The 15,780-nt window shown below is 49.3% G+C and overlaps 1 protein-coding gene across 1 annotated transcript in view; it reads left to right on the forward strand.

Annotated features, from left to right (window-relative positions):
* The window catches only part of LAMB1 (laminin subunit beta 1), a 44,306-nt gene that overhangs the window by 16,519 nt on the left and 12,007 nt on the right, over positions 1-15,780 (forward strand). The window contains exons 14-23 of the mRNA XM_080392749.1: positions 1,134-1,292; positions 2,122-2,249; positions 2,699-2,822; positions 3,356-3,560; positions 3,703-3,846; positions 3,943-4,174; positions 4,682-4,845; positions 5,343-5,567; positions 6,378-6,595; positions 6,687-6,783. Coding sequence (XP_080248875.1) covers positions 1,134-1,292; positions 2,122-2,249; positions 2,699-2,822; positions 3,356-3,560; positions 3,703-3,846; positions 3,943-4,174; positions 4,682-4,845; positions 5,343-5,567; positions 6,378-6,595; positions 6,687-6,783 — 1,696 coding nt within the window. The remainder of the gene's footprint in view (positions 1-1,133; positions 1,293-2,121; positions 2,250-2,698; positions 2,823-3,355; positions 3,561-3,702; positions 3,847-3,942; positions 4,175-4,681; positions 4,846-5,342; positions 5,568-6,377; positions 6,596-6,686; positions 6,784-15,780) is intronic.

Raw genomic sequence — 15,780 nt, forward strand, 5'->3', positions numbered from 1 at the left:
TGGAGGAGCCTGGCGTGAAAACCCACCTGCCTTGCCAAGCAGATTGAGGGGATGTGCTGCTGGTTTGCCTTTTGAAACCTTCAGAACAAACCATTTAAAAAAACTCCAGCATCGAAAGCCTTTCTCGCAAATCTGGTGGCGGAATAAAACTCTGAATTCCCAGGCAGGGGACCAGCACAAGACAAAATGAAGTGACACCGAGTCGCAGGGGCTTTCAGGCAGTGCCAAGCCCCTGTGCTCCCAACAGCTGCGTGCCCTCACTTCCATCCTGCCTGGCATCCTCTCTGGGGAGCTCTGACCCTTTGTGCAAAGCCAAAGGGTGATAACTTACAGCCAGGCTCTTTTCAGAGTGTGAGAATACATGAGGGGACATCCTGAACTGATACGCATATATATAGATGTTTCCTTTCATTTTATCGCTTTCTAATGAAGCAGCTTCGTTAGGAATGCTCAGGATGTTGTTCTATGGAGAACTATTTGTGGATGCAGATATATTTGAAATGGGAAGTTCGAGCACCACACGTTTCCATTTTCTGTTGCCTTTTTCCTCTTCTTTGCTTTATACTAAGAGCAACAGATAAAAATCTGGCACCTCAGACCGAAAGGAGTGACCATATATTGATTTGGCTATTAAACATCTATCAATGATTAGGATCTCTGTTACTTAGTGATCTACTTTTCAAATGTTATGCTGAGCTGTGCTTTGGTTTGGAGACGCCCGGTGTAGTCAGGAAGTAATTAGCACTTAGCTTGAGTGCAGTTATGTGCCACTGCAGTAAATCCTACCGCTACAAGTGTGATGTGAAAGTCTTTACAGTGGACGAGATGTTGTAGCTGGTGGATTAGTTACAGCAAGTTTTTTAATTTAACTCTCCACCATAACAGTGTGATGGATGAAGAGTTGTGCAGTGTTGTTTTATTTTATCTTCCTTGCTTTTTCTGTATGGTGAAGCGGAAGGGTAACAGTGTGCACACATACGGGTTTAAAAGAGAATTTGTGTTGTCTGGGATGCAAACAATGGATGCTGCGATCCAGAAGTGATCCATCAGTAGAACTCATCACTTCATGCACTCCCATGGGGCTCGCAAATTTAATGTATTGGTGTTCAAAATTCCGTTCCTTGTTTTTGTAGGGAGTAAATGTAATAGAGCGCCAGTACACGCCAGACCGCACACCATCGTGGACAGGCATAGGATTTGTAAGGGTCCCCGAAGGGGCATACCTGGAATTTTACATCGACAACATCCCCTACTCCATGGAGTACGATATTGTGGTCCGCTACGAGCCACAGGTAGGTCTGTGATTATGGGCATTGCTGCCTCCTGGCAGGCGCTGGCTGTCCTGGCGCATGACTGACAGGAGCCCGGCGCTTCCAGGCATCTTCAGGACTCGGAAGACGAGGGTGGACACTCGGCTGGATGTTTGAGATGTGTCAAAATCACAAAGATGTTGACTGTTACGAGTATTATTTGCTTTACAGTTTCTTTCATTATTGCATTGTTTCAGCACTTGTTTAATGAGCAAATTAAAAAGTGACAAGTCCTGTCAGGACAGATTAGAATATAAATTTGGTATCAGCCAGATGGCTTTCTCATGGGTGGAAATGCTGTTTCGGGTCTTGGAAGACAGCTCACCCATCTTGGATGTTGAACGCCAGCAGCCAAGAGTTTGCAGGCAGTTGGTTTTGACAGTGGATAATTCGCAGGGTGAAAGGAAAGGCAAAAAATCCCCACAGCTCCTCACCTAGAGCTTGGCAGCGGTTGACTGCGGTGAAATACTCGGGTACAGTACCAAGAGGTGGGGGGAGAGGAGGCTGCCAAACCCCCTGCTGATGCCGTGCTACAGATGGGGCTGCTGACCACCTACACCTAGTCATGTTTTTTTGGGAGGGAGGGAGGCTGTTGTGCTGGAAGGTGCCCAGGGGCACTTGGCTTGCCTTGTCTCAGCCCGAACCTTCAGCCAGTCGATGCCCCGTTGATGCTGGGCCGCAGCCCCTCCTCTCTGAAGCGCAGAGACCACCCTGTCTGTGCTCATGCATTTCCTGCTGGCCTGAGCTCTGGATGCTCCTGGGAGCTTATGGCCATTCCTTGATGCTGATCGGCCTTTTTTTCCCCCCCCAGTTGCCAGATCAGTGGGAAAAAGCTGTGATCAGCGTCTCACGCCCAGGGAAGATTCCTACGGGTAGCCGGTGTGGCAATACAGTTCCTGATGATGATAATCAGGTCGTCTCGCTGTCACCTGGCTCCAGGTCAGTATAACTGGATGGGACAAAAGGAGAAAAAACATCTACAAAACAATCAGGACAGAGTAACATCACGCTTCCAGTTTGCTGTGGCCTTTATGAAAAGGGATGAAATTTCGTTTCCAGTGAATTACAAAAACATATTTAGCATGGTATCTGTAGACTCAAAGCTTCTAAGTTTATTCTTGTTTTCTGATTTGTTTTGTTCACCGAGTAAAGAGGGGAGGGAAATGTTTGCACAGCCTGTGAGTGAACATCGGTATGGCTCTTTATCTAGTGGATTAACTTTTCCAGTTATGACTTGCACAAGCCTCCAAACTGTTTCTTTCACATCAAACTTTTGTTCTGCCCAGTCTTGGCCTCTTTCCATTATCTTGATTGCTTTATAGGGCTACCTGAAATGCTTTATGGCACTGGATGTTTGAAGTAAGAATTGTTTCCTGTTCCTCATCTAGATACGTCATTTTCCCGCGGCCTGTCTGCTTTGAGAAGGGGCTGAATTACACCATCCGCCTGGAGCTGCCCCAGTACTCCTCAGTGGATACAGAGACGGAGAGCCCATACACGCTTATTGACTCTGTGAGTAAAAACTATTTTGGGGATGCTCTGGGGTACAAGTGTATTTAGAAGCCTGAAAGTTTGCATCTCTTCTGGCATGAGTCTGTGTAAATCTAAAGTAATGTTTTACAACGTTGTTGCTTATGGCTGAAGCCAGGTTTTAACTGAGCAAGATAAAACAGTTTAGGTTTCTTCAGTCTCAAAGTATGTAGGTTTTTTTTTTGCTAAGAGGCTTTTGCTGTATTTTACAGAACTGCAGCTAGTTCCAATGGCCTGTAGTTTCTTCGGAGAGGATAATGTGTGCCATGTATGTCATGAATGTCAGCATTCTTTTGAATGGATAGAATTTGGTAGATTTGGTAAGAATTTGGTAGATACCAGAACTATTCCACAAAAAACTAGAGAAATACCGTCATTTCCCTTCCACATTCTGTCTGGCTGTTTGCTTTTTGGCCAATGAAGGATGATAGGAAATGGGATAATACTGAATTTTCATAATTTTGGCAGAGACTATTTATAAATAGTGACACTGTCACTGTGAAATTGTTTCGTAGCTTGTTCTCATGCCGTACTGCAAATCACTGGACATATTCACAGTGGGAGGCTCAGGTGAAGATGTGGTCACGAACAGCGCTTGGGAAACTTTCCAAAGATACCGGTGTCTGGAAAACAGCAGGAGTGTTGTGAAAACTCCCATGACTGATGTCTGCAAGAACATCATATTCAGCATTTCTGCGCTATTACACGAGACCGCATTATGTATGTAACTGTCCACTTGTAGGGCACCCTGCACCTGGAAGCTGGGCAGCGCGTGCAGGCAGAGTGGTTTGCGTGAGATGGGGCAGTTGGTTCGTGTCCTGCGCCACGGTACTCACTCCTCCCGATGCTTTTCTCTGCTCAGCATGCCAGTGTGACCCCCAGGGCTCCCTGAGTTCGGTGTGCGATCCCAGCGGAGGACAGTGCCAGTGTCGTCCCAATGTTGTTGGAAGACAGTGCAACAGATGCGCCCCTGGCACCTTTGGGTTCGGGCCAAGTGGATGCCGATGTACGTTAAACCCTTGGCTCCGGGCTGTGCTGCGGCCGCGGCCCCGTGTTTAGGACTTGCTGTGGAAACGCAACCCCTCTCCCCCTCTCCTTGCAGCGTGCGAGTGCCAGGTCCGAGGTTCTTACAACGCCTTCTGCGATGCAGAGACGGGCCAGTGCCACTGCTTCCCCGGGGTGTACGGGCGGCAGTGTGACCGCTGCCTGCCTGGCTTCTGGGGCTTCCCCAACTGCCAGCCCTGCAACTGCAATGGTCACGCTGACGACTGCAGCCCCTACACCGGAGAGTGCCTGAGCTGCCGGGACCACACGGCAGGGCACAACTGCGAGAGGTACGGCGTGCATGCCCCCTCCCCGGCCCCTCTCCTTCCCTGCAGAGGATGGGCACAGCAGCTGCTTCCCTCTGGTACTGGTGCTCAGGCGGGTGTGAAGCCATGGAAAGTCCCTGGACCCTTGGAGCCAGAGCAGTGCTGGTGGTCCTAAAGGAGGATGCAAGTGGGGAACCCCCTCTTCCCTGCCCACCGACTTGCACTTCCCAGCAGCGCCTGCCCAGGCGGCCGGGAGCACGTTGCGGGATCCCAGGGCTTCAGAAAGGCTTTCTCCATCGCAGGCCTCCTGAGAGGCATCTGCCTTGGGTCTCCTGCTCTTACACTGGCATAAACCAGACAAATCTGCTTTTGTGGGCACAGCTGCTTGGAGTGTGAGCGGCGTGAGAGAGCCATAAGGATATTTTTTCACCCTTTGGTTCTTCACGATGGTTGAAAACCAGAGTATAGCTACGGCAAGGCTGCGGTCTGTTTGCCTGTGGTCCCCTGCATGCCATGTACCCCGCCGCATAGGTGCCAGGCTGGCTACTACGGAGACCCCATCCTGGGCTCAGGTGACCACTGCCGCCCCTGCCCGTGCCCTGACGGCCCCGAGAGCGGACGCCAGTTTGCCAGCGGCTGCTACCAGGATCCAGTCACGCTGCAAGTCGTGTGCGTCTGCAGTGTGGGATACATAGGTACTTGGTGGGTGTGTGGAGGGGGCTGGGTGGGTTGAACCTCCTGGTGAGGAGGGCTGTGTTCATATGGATTGTTGGTGGTGACCACGGTGCCAGTGTCGGTGTGTTGCTGCTGGAGGTTGGCAGCAGTTGGAAGGTACCAGGGCTGGGCAGCTTGTGCAGGTGATGCCGGCCGTGAACCTCATCGCCACCAGCGTGGCAAGGGGTGACCGGTGGTCGGCAGGGATGGATGGGAAGGACAGCAATGGAACTGAGGGGACAAGTGTGCTGGCAGCTGGGCTGCAGCACTGTACCTCGGTGCCCTAGGCGGTACCATCCATGCTGCGCCAAGCCACTGCAGTCTCGCGGAGTGCTGCCTCTGTTGCTTCGAGCACGATCTGATTAACACTCCCCACCCCTTAACGGCCTTTTTTGTCTTGCCTCAGTCTTGCCGTCTATGGGGCCGCGCACTAGCGAGCCATGATGGCAGTTCCCACCGTGCCTGTTTGTTCAAACAGGCAGTCGATGTGATGAATGTGCGTCTGGCTTCTTTGGGAGTCCCGACGAGGTTGGCGGCTCCTGCCAGCCATGCCAGTGCAACAACAACATCGACACCACAGACCCGGAGTCTTGCGACAAGAGGACAGGAACGTGCGTGAAGTGCCTGTATCACACGGAGGGTGAAAACTGCCACCTCTGCAAACAGGGCTATTACGGGAGCGCCCTGCAGCAGGACTGCAGAAGTGAGTCAGCTGTGGTGTGGGGCAGCAGCTGCCTGAGCTGTTTCACCTGGGAGTGTTTGGGGCGAGGGGAAACCTCATTACCTGCAGCTGGAGCCGCATGCCTGGCCAGGCGGGGAGTCCTTTACATTTGACAGGGGGAGCAGGGACAACATTTACATGTGCTGAAAGGATGAGGCTTTTGTGGGAGGGGGGTTTCTTGCCCTCTTGTTCGCAGTCTTTGTGTATCTCTTTCCCCAGAGATGAGGGTGGCGGGGTGAGGGTTTGGCTTTTGCATGCACCCGCGTCCCTGCAGATGTGGCTGGGCAGGGGGAGCAAGGGCCGAGGTGAGGAGCCGAGCCAGGCGGCGGGGAGGCAGAGCCACCTCCTGTGGCACCAGGCACAGCCCGGCAGGGAGACGGGCTGCTGGGGGGAGAGCGGGGCCCGGCTCTGCTTGGCACGCCATCGGCCGCCCCGCGCAGGCCTGCTGCTGTACAGCCGACCGGAGCTGGCAGGCGTGGGCTTCGGTTGCATGCGGAGCGGGGGAAGGAGAGCAGAGGGAAGGCTGCACTGCTTGAGCGAGGGGCTCCTGGCACCTGCTGTGTGCTGGGGCAGACGCTGCAGGGGTGGCCAGCCTGGGATGGGAGAAGAGCTCTTGTATGGTCCTGGGAGTTGGGTCAGCCACGGGCTGGCCCGGCCTGGCCACAGGCGTTGGGATGTGCCGGCGTCTGCCCACACCTCTGGGGGCTCGGGAGAAGGAACTGAATGTGGGCTCCGGGCAGCCTGGTGGCGGGGGCAGGCTGACGGCAAGGCGCCGTGCTCTTTCCCTCACAGAGTGCGTCTGCAACCACCTGGGCACCATCCGGGAGGACTGCGAGGGCTCGGAGAGCTGCCGGTGCGAGGCGGCCACGGGGCAGTGCCGGTGCCTCCCCAGCGTGGTGGGGCAGACCTGCGACCGCTGTGCCCCGCACACGTGGAGGCTGGCCAGCGGCGCCGGCTGTGAGCCCTGCGGCTGCGACCCTGCGCGCTCCCTCGGGCCCGCCTGCAACGAGGTGAGGGGAGCGGGGGGCACGCTCCGCCAGCTCGGCCTGTGCTCGGGGCGGCCGGGCTGCTCACGTCTCCTGTCGGGGTTCCTTTTGGCAGTTCACGGGGCAGTGCCAGTGTATGCCGGGCTTCGGAGGCCGGACCTGCCGGGAGTGCCAGGAGCTCTTCTGGGGTGACCCAGGCGTGGAGTGCCGAGGTGAGTCCCCGGTGCCTGCTCCTTCTGCTCCTTTTGAAAGGACCGGGTGGTTGGGTGTGCCATCACCCCCCGGCGCGCTGGGACACCCCGGTGCCAGGAGCAGCCCCTCCGGTGACCCCTGCCCATGCCCGTATGAGCCTTGGAAATGAGGGAGGAAGGTGGGGGGGGGCCTGTCCCCGGGGTTGTGCTGCCTCCGGGGACGGGAGTCGCGGCAGGAGCCTGGCCTGGCGCTTGTGGTTTACTTTATTTCTTGTAGGACCCTTATTTAGAAACAAACTTCTCTGTTTAGAAAATAGCTCTTCTTTAACCATGAGGTTGCAATGCCGTAAGGTAAGCTGGTGTGGTAAGAAAACATGCTGCAAGTGTTTGGGTTTGAGAATTTTGAGTTTCCTTTGCCTTTGGATTGTACGTAGTGGAAGGCGACTGCTCTTTTGCGTCTAGATAGGGAGACTGAGCCTGAAGAAATAAGGTTTTTGATTTAGTAGGGAGACTGTCCTTATATCTCAGACTAAAATAAAGGAGCAAGCAGAGACCGTGCAGTGCGTTTGCCGTAGCTACATGCCACAAAACCGAGCACCATGAAGTCGCTTGTTTAGAAAACTGGATGCTCTCTGTCCTTTTGTTATAAACAAGTCTGTTCGTTAGCTGGAAAAGAAACTTCAAACACTGTCCAGACCAGAACAAACTTGTATCTCTGATCTGTTCAAATAGGAGCCTTTGCCAGGAGGGTTTGCAGTAGATTAAGGTATTTTTTTCTCCTGCGGGGAGGAATGTGCTTGCTGTGGTCTTTAATAAATCCCTTACAATAGAGATACCTTAAAGCCCATTATCTAACGAGATAGGCAGGTCACAGCTACTTGGTTAATGCAGCAGATGAAAGGACTGGGGAATTGTCCCAGCTCCTGAGTACATACTGGGTTTCTCGGGGGAGAGGCAGCCCTTTGAGGAGGCTGTGTGTATTCTGGTGTGGTGGAGGGCACTGACCCTGCTGGCTCCAGGGCAAGGATTGTCTCTTGGTATCAGCTGTCTCCATCAGGGTTTATTGATGGAGTCCATCTGCATACCTTATCAGCAGGATTTTGCAGCGTACCAGCACTTCTTGTGTCGTGGAGTTTCTGCTGCCTTTTGAGCATGTGAAAACCTGCTCTTTAATCTTTCTGAAGTAAAGAGAGGATATTATTCAGAGCCTGGTTTTACCATGTAAGCTCTATGCTCTCCTTCTAGCTCGTTGCACTTACTGCCCCCAAGTGACACTGGAGACTCGCACGAGTAGAAATGCAGATTTTTCTTCAGGATTGCATCCAACATGAAGTCTCTGTGGCAGGTGGGGAGAGCTGGTGCCCAGAGCTGAGCCATGGCAGCCTGTGGTGTGATGCTCCAGACGGGCTTCAGGCATGCACTCGCTCATGGAGCACATCCAGCCCCACAGCACTGCCGAGTCTCCTTGGCATGGTGGGGTCAGTGTCTCCTGCCCCGTCTCCCATCCTTCCTCCGCAGGGAGAAAAGCGATTTCTCAGCCCGCATTTAGTCCTGGCGAGCAGAGGGGTGATGCTAAGGCTGCCAGATGTGCAGCCGCCGTGTGGGCAGGTAACGGCTCTTAGTGGCGGGCAGTTTGCAGGCACCCTGGAAAGCTGTGCCGTTTAAGGAGCTGCAGAGCAGTGCCCCTGGAAAATCGCTGAACTGTGGCCTGCAGCCAAGGTGAAGCTGGAACTGAGATGGGGATTCATCACAAATATGTCTGCTCCAGCTGTAGGGGGACACCTGGGCTCCTGGCCATGGTGGTTGCCACCTGCCCTTGGCGGCGTGCTCATGCTGGCCCAGGCAGCCAGTACGGCCACATTTGTGTTGCGTTGGTTCGTAGCTCCTTCCCCAATCTGGATGGGGAATGGCAAGAGCTCTGAACCGCGTGAGTATGGACGGAGTTTTTGCTGTGGGCGCTGAGCTGATGTGGAGGTGTGGATGTCAATCCTGACCACTCCGGGGTGGGATCCTTCACTGGCTGGGGCAAGTGTCTTCTGCTCAGGGTTGGTAATCACAGGGTGAATCGCTCAAGTGACAGTGATACGTGATCTCTTTACAAGAGGTCTTCAGGCTGCTGGCACCAAAAGACATGAGTTCCTGCCGAGAAATGGGGGCTGTGCTGCCTAAATTGCTTTGACACGCTTTACAAATTTTTTAATTACTAAAAGAAAAGAAGTGAGGTCATGTGAACACAAGTGCCTGCAAATAACCTGTAGACGCAGCTGTGTGGAGATGTACAAAATAGCCCATCTAGGACAGGCTGGGGGCTGCAGCCCCCAACATGTTCCCAGGCACTCACAGCAGCACCAAGCTGTGGATGTGGCCCCGGGGTCCCAGCACACTCTGCTGCAAACCAGAATCCAGGGAACACTGCTGCCTTCCCCATCAATGGTAGTGACCATTGCTGGCTGCTGCCTGTGACTTGTTTCTGTGATCTCCGTAAGATCAGAGATGGTGAAGCAAAAGCTGGGGGAGGCAGGTTTTGCACCTGGTTTGGGTGCTTTGATTTGCAGTCTGTGCTCCCTGGAGTGGAGAGAAAGCATCACCTGATGTTTCCTCTCTGCGTGTCCTCTCTGCATGCATGAACAAGATCACACGTGGACCAAACCGCTGGGACAAGCTAAGGTGGGTGCCTACGTTTGGGCAGCATCTTGACCCCTCGGTACCTCCTGCCACCCACAGATGTCCATTGGGGATTACACACTGCAGAGACTGTAGGACTGGGTGCGAAAGCACAGCAGTTACTCATTTAATTTAACATAATGCGTGAAACAAGCACAGGACGGGTGTAGAGGACAGGGACACAGTCTCAGACTCGTGCAGGTTCCTATGAGAATTAGTGAGCAGGAGCTGTGCTGTGAGTGTCATCTGCCTGGGGGTGGGGGGGGGACAGTGGCAGCCCCTTTGCAGGTCTTCTCCGGGCATTGCTTCAGAGCTATGCAGCTCTGCGCGAGCCTGCACGTGAACATGTGCGTGTGCATAAAAATCCTTGCTAAGGTAGTAAATAATAGGATTACAAATTTCATCAAACTTGAGTCTCCCAGGCATCTGCTGGACCTTTTCCAAAGCCTGGCAACTGAAGTGCAGGACTCGGCATGCTGAGCTCTGTGCTGGCTTCAGCCTGCAAAGCACGTTGCTGGCAGGAGGCTCCAGGGAAGGCTGAGGTACCGTGTGGCTGCAGATGGCAGCTCCAACAATGCCCTTGCACAGCAGATACTTGAAGTTTGTGTTTCATGTAATATAAAGGAGACGACAATTTTACTATCATTAGTAATCACCATTTTTAATACAATTTTTAGTTAATTGAACAAACGGAGTGCAAGTTAATAAAAGGTACTGTATGAGATTGAAGGTTAAGTTGTATTGCTATATCCCCTTTACAAGAAGCATACCTGTGTCAATATTTTTGTGTCGGACTTGAGTATCAAGCCCTATTGTAAAAATCAGAATTTAATTGAAATGAAATGGGAGTGGGGGTGAAATGATGGTTTTTATCAAATACTCATTTCAGACATTGGCAGGAAGTTGTTTTTTTCAGTTTTTAGTCTTTGTTTTGTACCTGATGCCAAAATATCTGTTCACTGAAAATTACCCCATTGCCATTTAAGAATAGGCTTCATGGTCTTAATGTAACACCTGGGTCTGTCACGTAGGCTGATTTTATAGGAGGTATTTATGTTGCAGAGGGTAAGATTAGCAGATACTTCTTTTCCTTCTCTGCTAAGTGTCTAAAGGAAGCCAGACTAATTCTACACTAAAGAAAACAGAATTTTCGCTTTGAATTTCATAATTTCAATTGACCTGTGGTTTTAAAATATTGTAACGTACATTGATTGTTTCCAGAAAATTGCCCTTTTGGCAAGGTCTGCTAGCGTGTTAAAATGCAGCACAGCTCTAGTAATTCTAGGCTGGGATCTTACCTTACCTGGTGTACTGAAAGTTGTAACACTGAGGAGTTAGCAACATGCTTACAGGGTAATTTGAATCAATAGCTGATTATTCAGAAGAAATTTGCTAGCTCTGCAAAACTTCCAACCTTGTGAATGGTTTCCTCATCATAGTGCCTCACTACCTCTGGGAAATGATGCCAGGAAATCATGTTTGAACAAACCCTTTGTTTTTTTGCTGCGGAGGAGTTAAACATTTGATGCTTTCCATCCCCGATCTCAAGCAGTAAAGAAAGTATTTCTGCAAAAATGATCTCTGTTCTGTGTAGGATGATGTATGGCACTTGCTCGTTCCTAGCATCCTGCAATAAGGCATTAAACACTGAGGCCGATCTTCATACAGCCCTTTTAGTACCCATTATATCATCTCGGCTGTACTATCAACTGCTGTGACACGCCTTAGCTAAAATTAAGTGATATGCAAATATGCCACATACTAAATTTACAGTCGTTTAAATGGAAGTGAGTTCTAAATATTCAGAACCAGAGGGAAAGGTAGCAGAGCTGTCAGAGTAAGGGAAAGATGAAGCGGTTCATAGATCCTTGTAAGCATAAAGCAAACCACTCGAGCTACTCATTTACTTCTATGGGATTTCTCCCCTTAGGTTTCCACAAGATTACATTCAATAAATATTTATGAGTGTTACTTTTATCTTTAAGATCAGGAAAAAAATACAGAAAGAGAAATGCATTGATCAAGGTGGCATAAAATTACCCATGGATAGTCTGTGTGTGCATGTACATATGTGCATGGGCATTTGTGAACAGATGTGGCTACAATCTTTTATACTCGTAAGCTGATAATTAGCAGATCCTGACTGAAGAATTTGGCTAGAAAATGTTCCTGTCAAAAATGTGATTTCATTTCAGTCGGAGTATGCCACAGAAGAACGTCTGATTGAGTTAAACAATTAAAGAAAACAATATACCCAGTTCCAAAATGACATTTCAAAACAGAACCCTATTGTTTAATTTAGTAAATGCTCCTTTGAAAACCCTCAGATCTTTGGCCGTTCATTACAAAAGACTTTTCCTCCGCTATATTTTCTATGAGAGGTACTGCAATGTCCTGCTCTTCTTACCTGGGGACAGATTTGAGCCCTGTCCAACACTGCTCTTCACAGCAAGCAGCCTTGTCTATATTAACTCGCAGCCCTTTACCTCAGCCTTGGTCCACCCCCCCTCTGCATGAAGGGAGAGTTACCAACCGTTGGTCCTGAAGGCCATTTCCAACTCAAACCTATTAAGGCATCTAAATATCTCACGGTAAACTCACCATCTGTGTATTCCCAATTCCTAGTCATGTAAGCACAGGCAAAGCATTTAAAAGGAGCTTACAGGACATTGCGTCTTTCCCAATTCCACGTACACTTTAAGTGGAGTATAAAGCCATCGCTAGCCTCTGAGTAATACCTGAAACATGTCTGCATCTCTAGATGTGCCTGTGTGTTTCTTGTTCTTCTTGAAAAACAGAGTTGGATTAACCAGACGTGCTAAAATCAGATGTGGTATAGCTACTCGGGTGTTACATCAGACTTGTGAGTGTGCTGGTTAGAGCCGAAACCTCCAGAGCTGAGCAATACTTTATAGATTGTGTTTCAGTTAGGTTGTTTGAGTATATCAGAAGCAAAACTGCCATAACAGAGAGCATCTTTAGCACTGGACTGCATGGGAGTTGACTCGTGGTGGCCGTGGAAGAGTTGGACGTTAATGAAGGAAGTGTTACTGTGGCTAGAAGTGATGTTGGCATAGTCTTCACAAAGATGTTGGGTATGATGTGCTGGAACGTTCCGCGGAGCACAGTGTTCACTCTGTTTCTAGCGAGTGATAGGAATTGAGGCGTCTCCTGTTTTCACATCCCAATTTGTTGGTGGTGATAATCAAACGTCGTGTAAATCCTTTTGTTGGGTGTGCGCCCACCATCATGAATGATGGATGTGTAACTCAGTTGTTCTTCCGTGAGCTATTTGCCAATCCTGTGCTAGACTTTTCCGGTTTGTGCCAGCTAGGAGGTCCTCCTTTCCTTTCACATGGATCCTGCCATTGTCACTGTGCTTTTGTCCCTTTAGAATAAAGTTGCTTGTTTGCCGCTTTTAGGATGAAGTCGTGCCCTGAAATCTCACGGAGACTGAAGCCAGTGGGTGCTTGATAGGCGGGCGTTGCATGAGGCAAAGAGCTGAAACCTGTGCACTGAGCTATTTGGCTGGTGGCCCACGGTGTTCCAGCCGTTCCCTGCTACCTAGAAGGCTTTGTGTGGTCTTGGCCCGGGCTTGCTTTCCTCCTCCTGAGGACTGGTCGCAGCTGAAGTCAGTGGAGGGTTTGATCCCCACCGTGCTGTAAAGGGAAGATGTTCTCTGCAATGGCCTTGGATGTGCTCAATGCTGGGGTGTAAAATAGCTTGTTGGTAGAAGCCAGGGCACAGGGTGCAGGACTCATCCGCTAGAGGTGTTGGAGATGGTGGAGGTCCTGTTCCACATGACTTTGGAAGGCAGTTTCTGTGGCGTTTTGGCTAGCTTAATGTAATTATTAACGCGGTGTTCAGAAATTGGGCCCCAGCTTCTGATAAAAGTACTTGGAGACTGACTGTAGCGAGGAACAGAGGTGGTGTCAATCATCTGTCATCAAAGTGCTTGGCTGAGGTCATCTGGACTTTAAAAAAAGAAGATCACTGACATGCGTGTGTCATTTGTGAGATGAAAGGTTTGCTTGCAGGGTGTGAGCTGTAAGAGGAGCAGTGATGCTTTTGTGAGAATTTAATAAATGGTTCAGTTAGTGCCACAGCCAGGAATTGTCCAAGGGCTGTAGCTAGAGAGACCGTACCACCAACCTGTAGAAATGCCTCTGAAATTTTCAAACTGGAAAGAAACTAAAATTGACTAGAATCTTATTCCAGTACTGAGGGAGGCTTTTTCTTTTTTTCCTTTAAACTATGTGGGTTTACTTAAAAATAGAGATAAAGTTTTCTTCTGTTTTCCCTTTTGGCTTGAAAGCTGGTGTGGTCCTGTGCACAGCTAATGACTTGGGAAGATAGTGAAGAAAAGAAAGAGCAAGTGTGAAACCAGCACTTTTGCAAGCCAGTTTATATACATTGGATTTACACTACTGAGGTAATGCAGAGCCAGTGTCGCCTGCTTCTAGTCTTGGTAGAGAACTCTAAAATGGAGAAATAACCCACAGTAATGTTTCTAGCTGCCTTGGACGATTTTCTCATGAGTCCCACAAAGCTCAGCTTGGAAGTTTTGTAGAATTCTAGAAATGTGATGATTCTTCCAAATGTTGTGCTGCATTTAGAATAAATTACTACTTTGTTCTTTGTCATCTCCCAAAGGCAGCTGTGGAGTTTGGGTTTTCACTTTGCAAATGAGTTAGTACTTAAATTGTCCTCTTCCCTTTCCCAGCGTTTTCTGCCTCCAGAGATTTTGGAATCCACATTACCATGTAAATGCTACTAAAGTCATGTCATCTGCCTTTCCTGAACATGCAGGTATTCAGGAGTAGAATTACCAACACGGGTTTTTTTTTTCACTTTAAGCTTTTTAAATCCGCAAGTAAATATAGTGATCTGATTTGCCAGCAGCAAGTATTCATGTAACTTGATCAGATCTCAGGATCTTTGAGAAAAACCACAGGCCATTTAGCCTCTTTCTATGCAGAGGAATTTGGACAATTCATCATTATACTGAGGGCCTTATTAGCTGACAGAAGGGTTAACTGACCTTCAAACAGGAACTCAACAGTTTGCCTGCAGGGAACATATTCCATGGCTAGTCGACTACTTAAGCACTTGCGATGTAAAGTAAAAACAATCTCTTGTGTCAGGGTATGATTCCAAGAACAAAGGACCATTTTGCTCAATTGTGCAGGCAGCAGAAGTTATTTTTGTCTCTTGCCTATCACATTCACATTGTACAAGAAAGTCGTTTTGTTGAGGAGCGATTTGTTCTGCCGAGGCTCTTTGTGTAATTTTTGAACCCAAGACCACCACTGTGTTTTGGCATTGAAGCAAACAATGTACGCTCTTGAAACGGCTTTGTGTTTTGCCCTTTTTTTTTTTTCAAGGGGGCATGTGCTTGGGGTTTGTGAATTGATTTATGGACCTTTTTGAGCCATTAACCTCCTTCAAGGATGCCTGGTAAATGGATGTGTGAGCAAAGGCTTTTATCGGGTATTGCAGTCCTTTTCCTGTTCAGGGAGCATGTGCTTGTCCTGCTTCAGGTGTACTCTGCCACTACGATAGGTAGATGACCTGCATACTTTCAAGCCCTCTCTTTTTTTCTTTGATGCCATCCCTTTATGGAAAGCTTTGCAGGTTGGTAATTTCCTTTGCTGCTGTTGCCTGCATGATTGAGGAGGAGAGGAGGTCCAGTGGCAGCCCCACTGCATGGAAATGCTTCTCTAGCTAGCGTTACTGTGTACAAAGTGTGTCTGCTTTTAGAAATGACCGTGCGTCAGTAAGTTAATTGAGTAACTTCTCTTCATGGTGGGTTAGTACCAAAGAAGAGCAGCTTTATTCTAAAAGCTTGTTAAAAAGGGGTGTTGCCCAAACCTTATCGCTCCAATTTGGCAGCCACCTGGAGCTCCTGGGTCTTACCTGACTAGCATATAAAGGTAGGTAGGTGATCATGGTTACAGAAATAAAATAAGAATGAAATTCAGTTCGAGGAAGGTGTGAATACTAACTCCTGATTTGGTGCTCAAAGCGTGAATTAATTAAAACAAAAGATATGTATATTATTCGTCCTTATTCCCACTTGATAGTGACAGTGGTTAGGCTCTTGGTCAATAGCACCTGTGTCAGAGATTTCTCTTTTGCCTCTTAGACAGGGCTGCCCATGACCACATTCTTTGTTCTGTTCCACTTTTCACTGCCTGATTTTTTTTGTCCCATTTTCTGTATACCCAGAATGGCAGCTCAGTGCCAGGCTCCTTGATGCACGTTGTGAATGTTTTCCCACCATCTGTGGCTGGAGCATGTCCTGAGCCAGGTCCTGTACCTCTGCACAGAAAAACTCGAGGGCCGTTACTCCAT

This window comes from Falco punctatus (genome assembly GCF_963210335.1).
Source record: "Falco punctatus genome assembly, chromosome: 6".
NCBI classification, from domain to species: Eukaryota; Metazoa; Chordata; class Aves; order Falconiformes; family Falconidae; genus Falco; species Falco punctatus.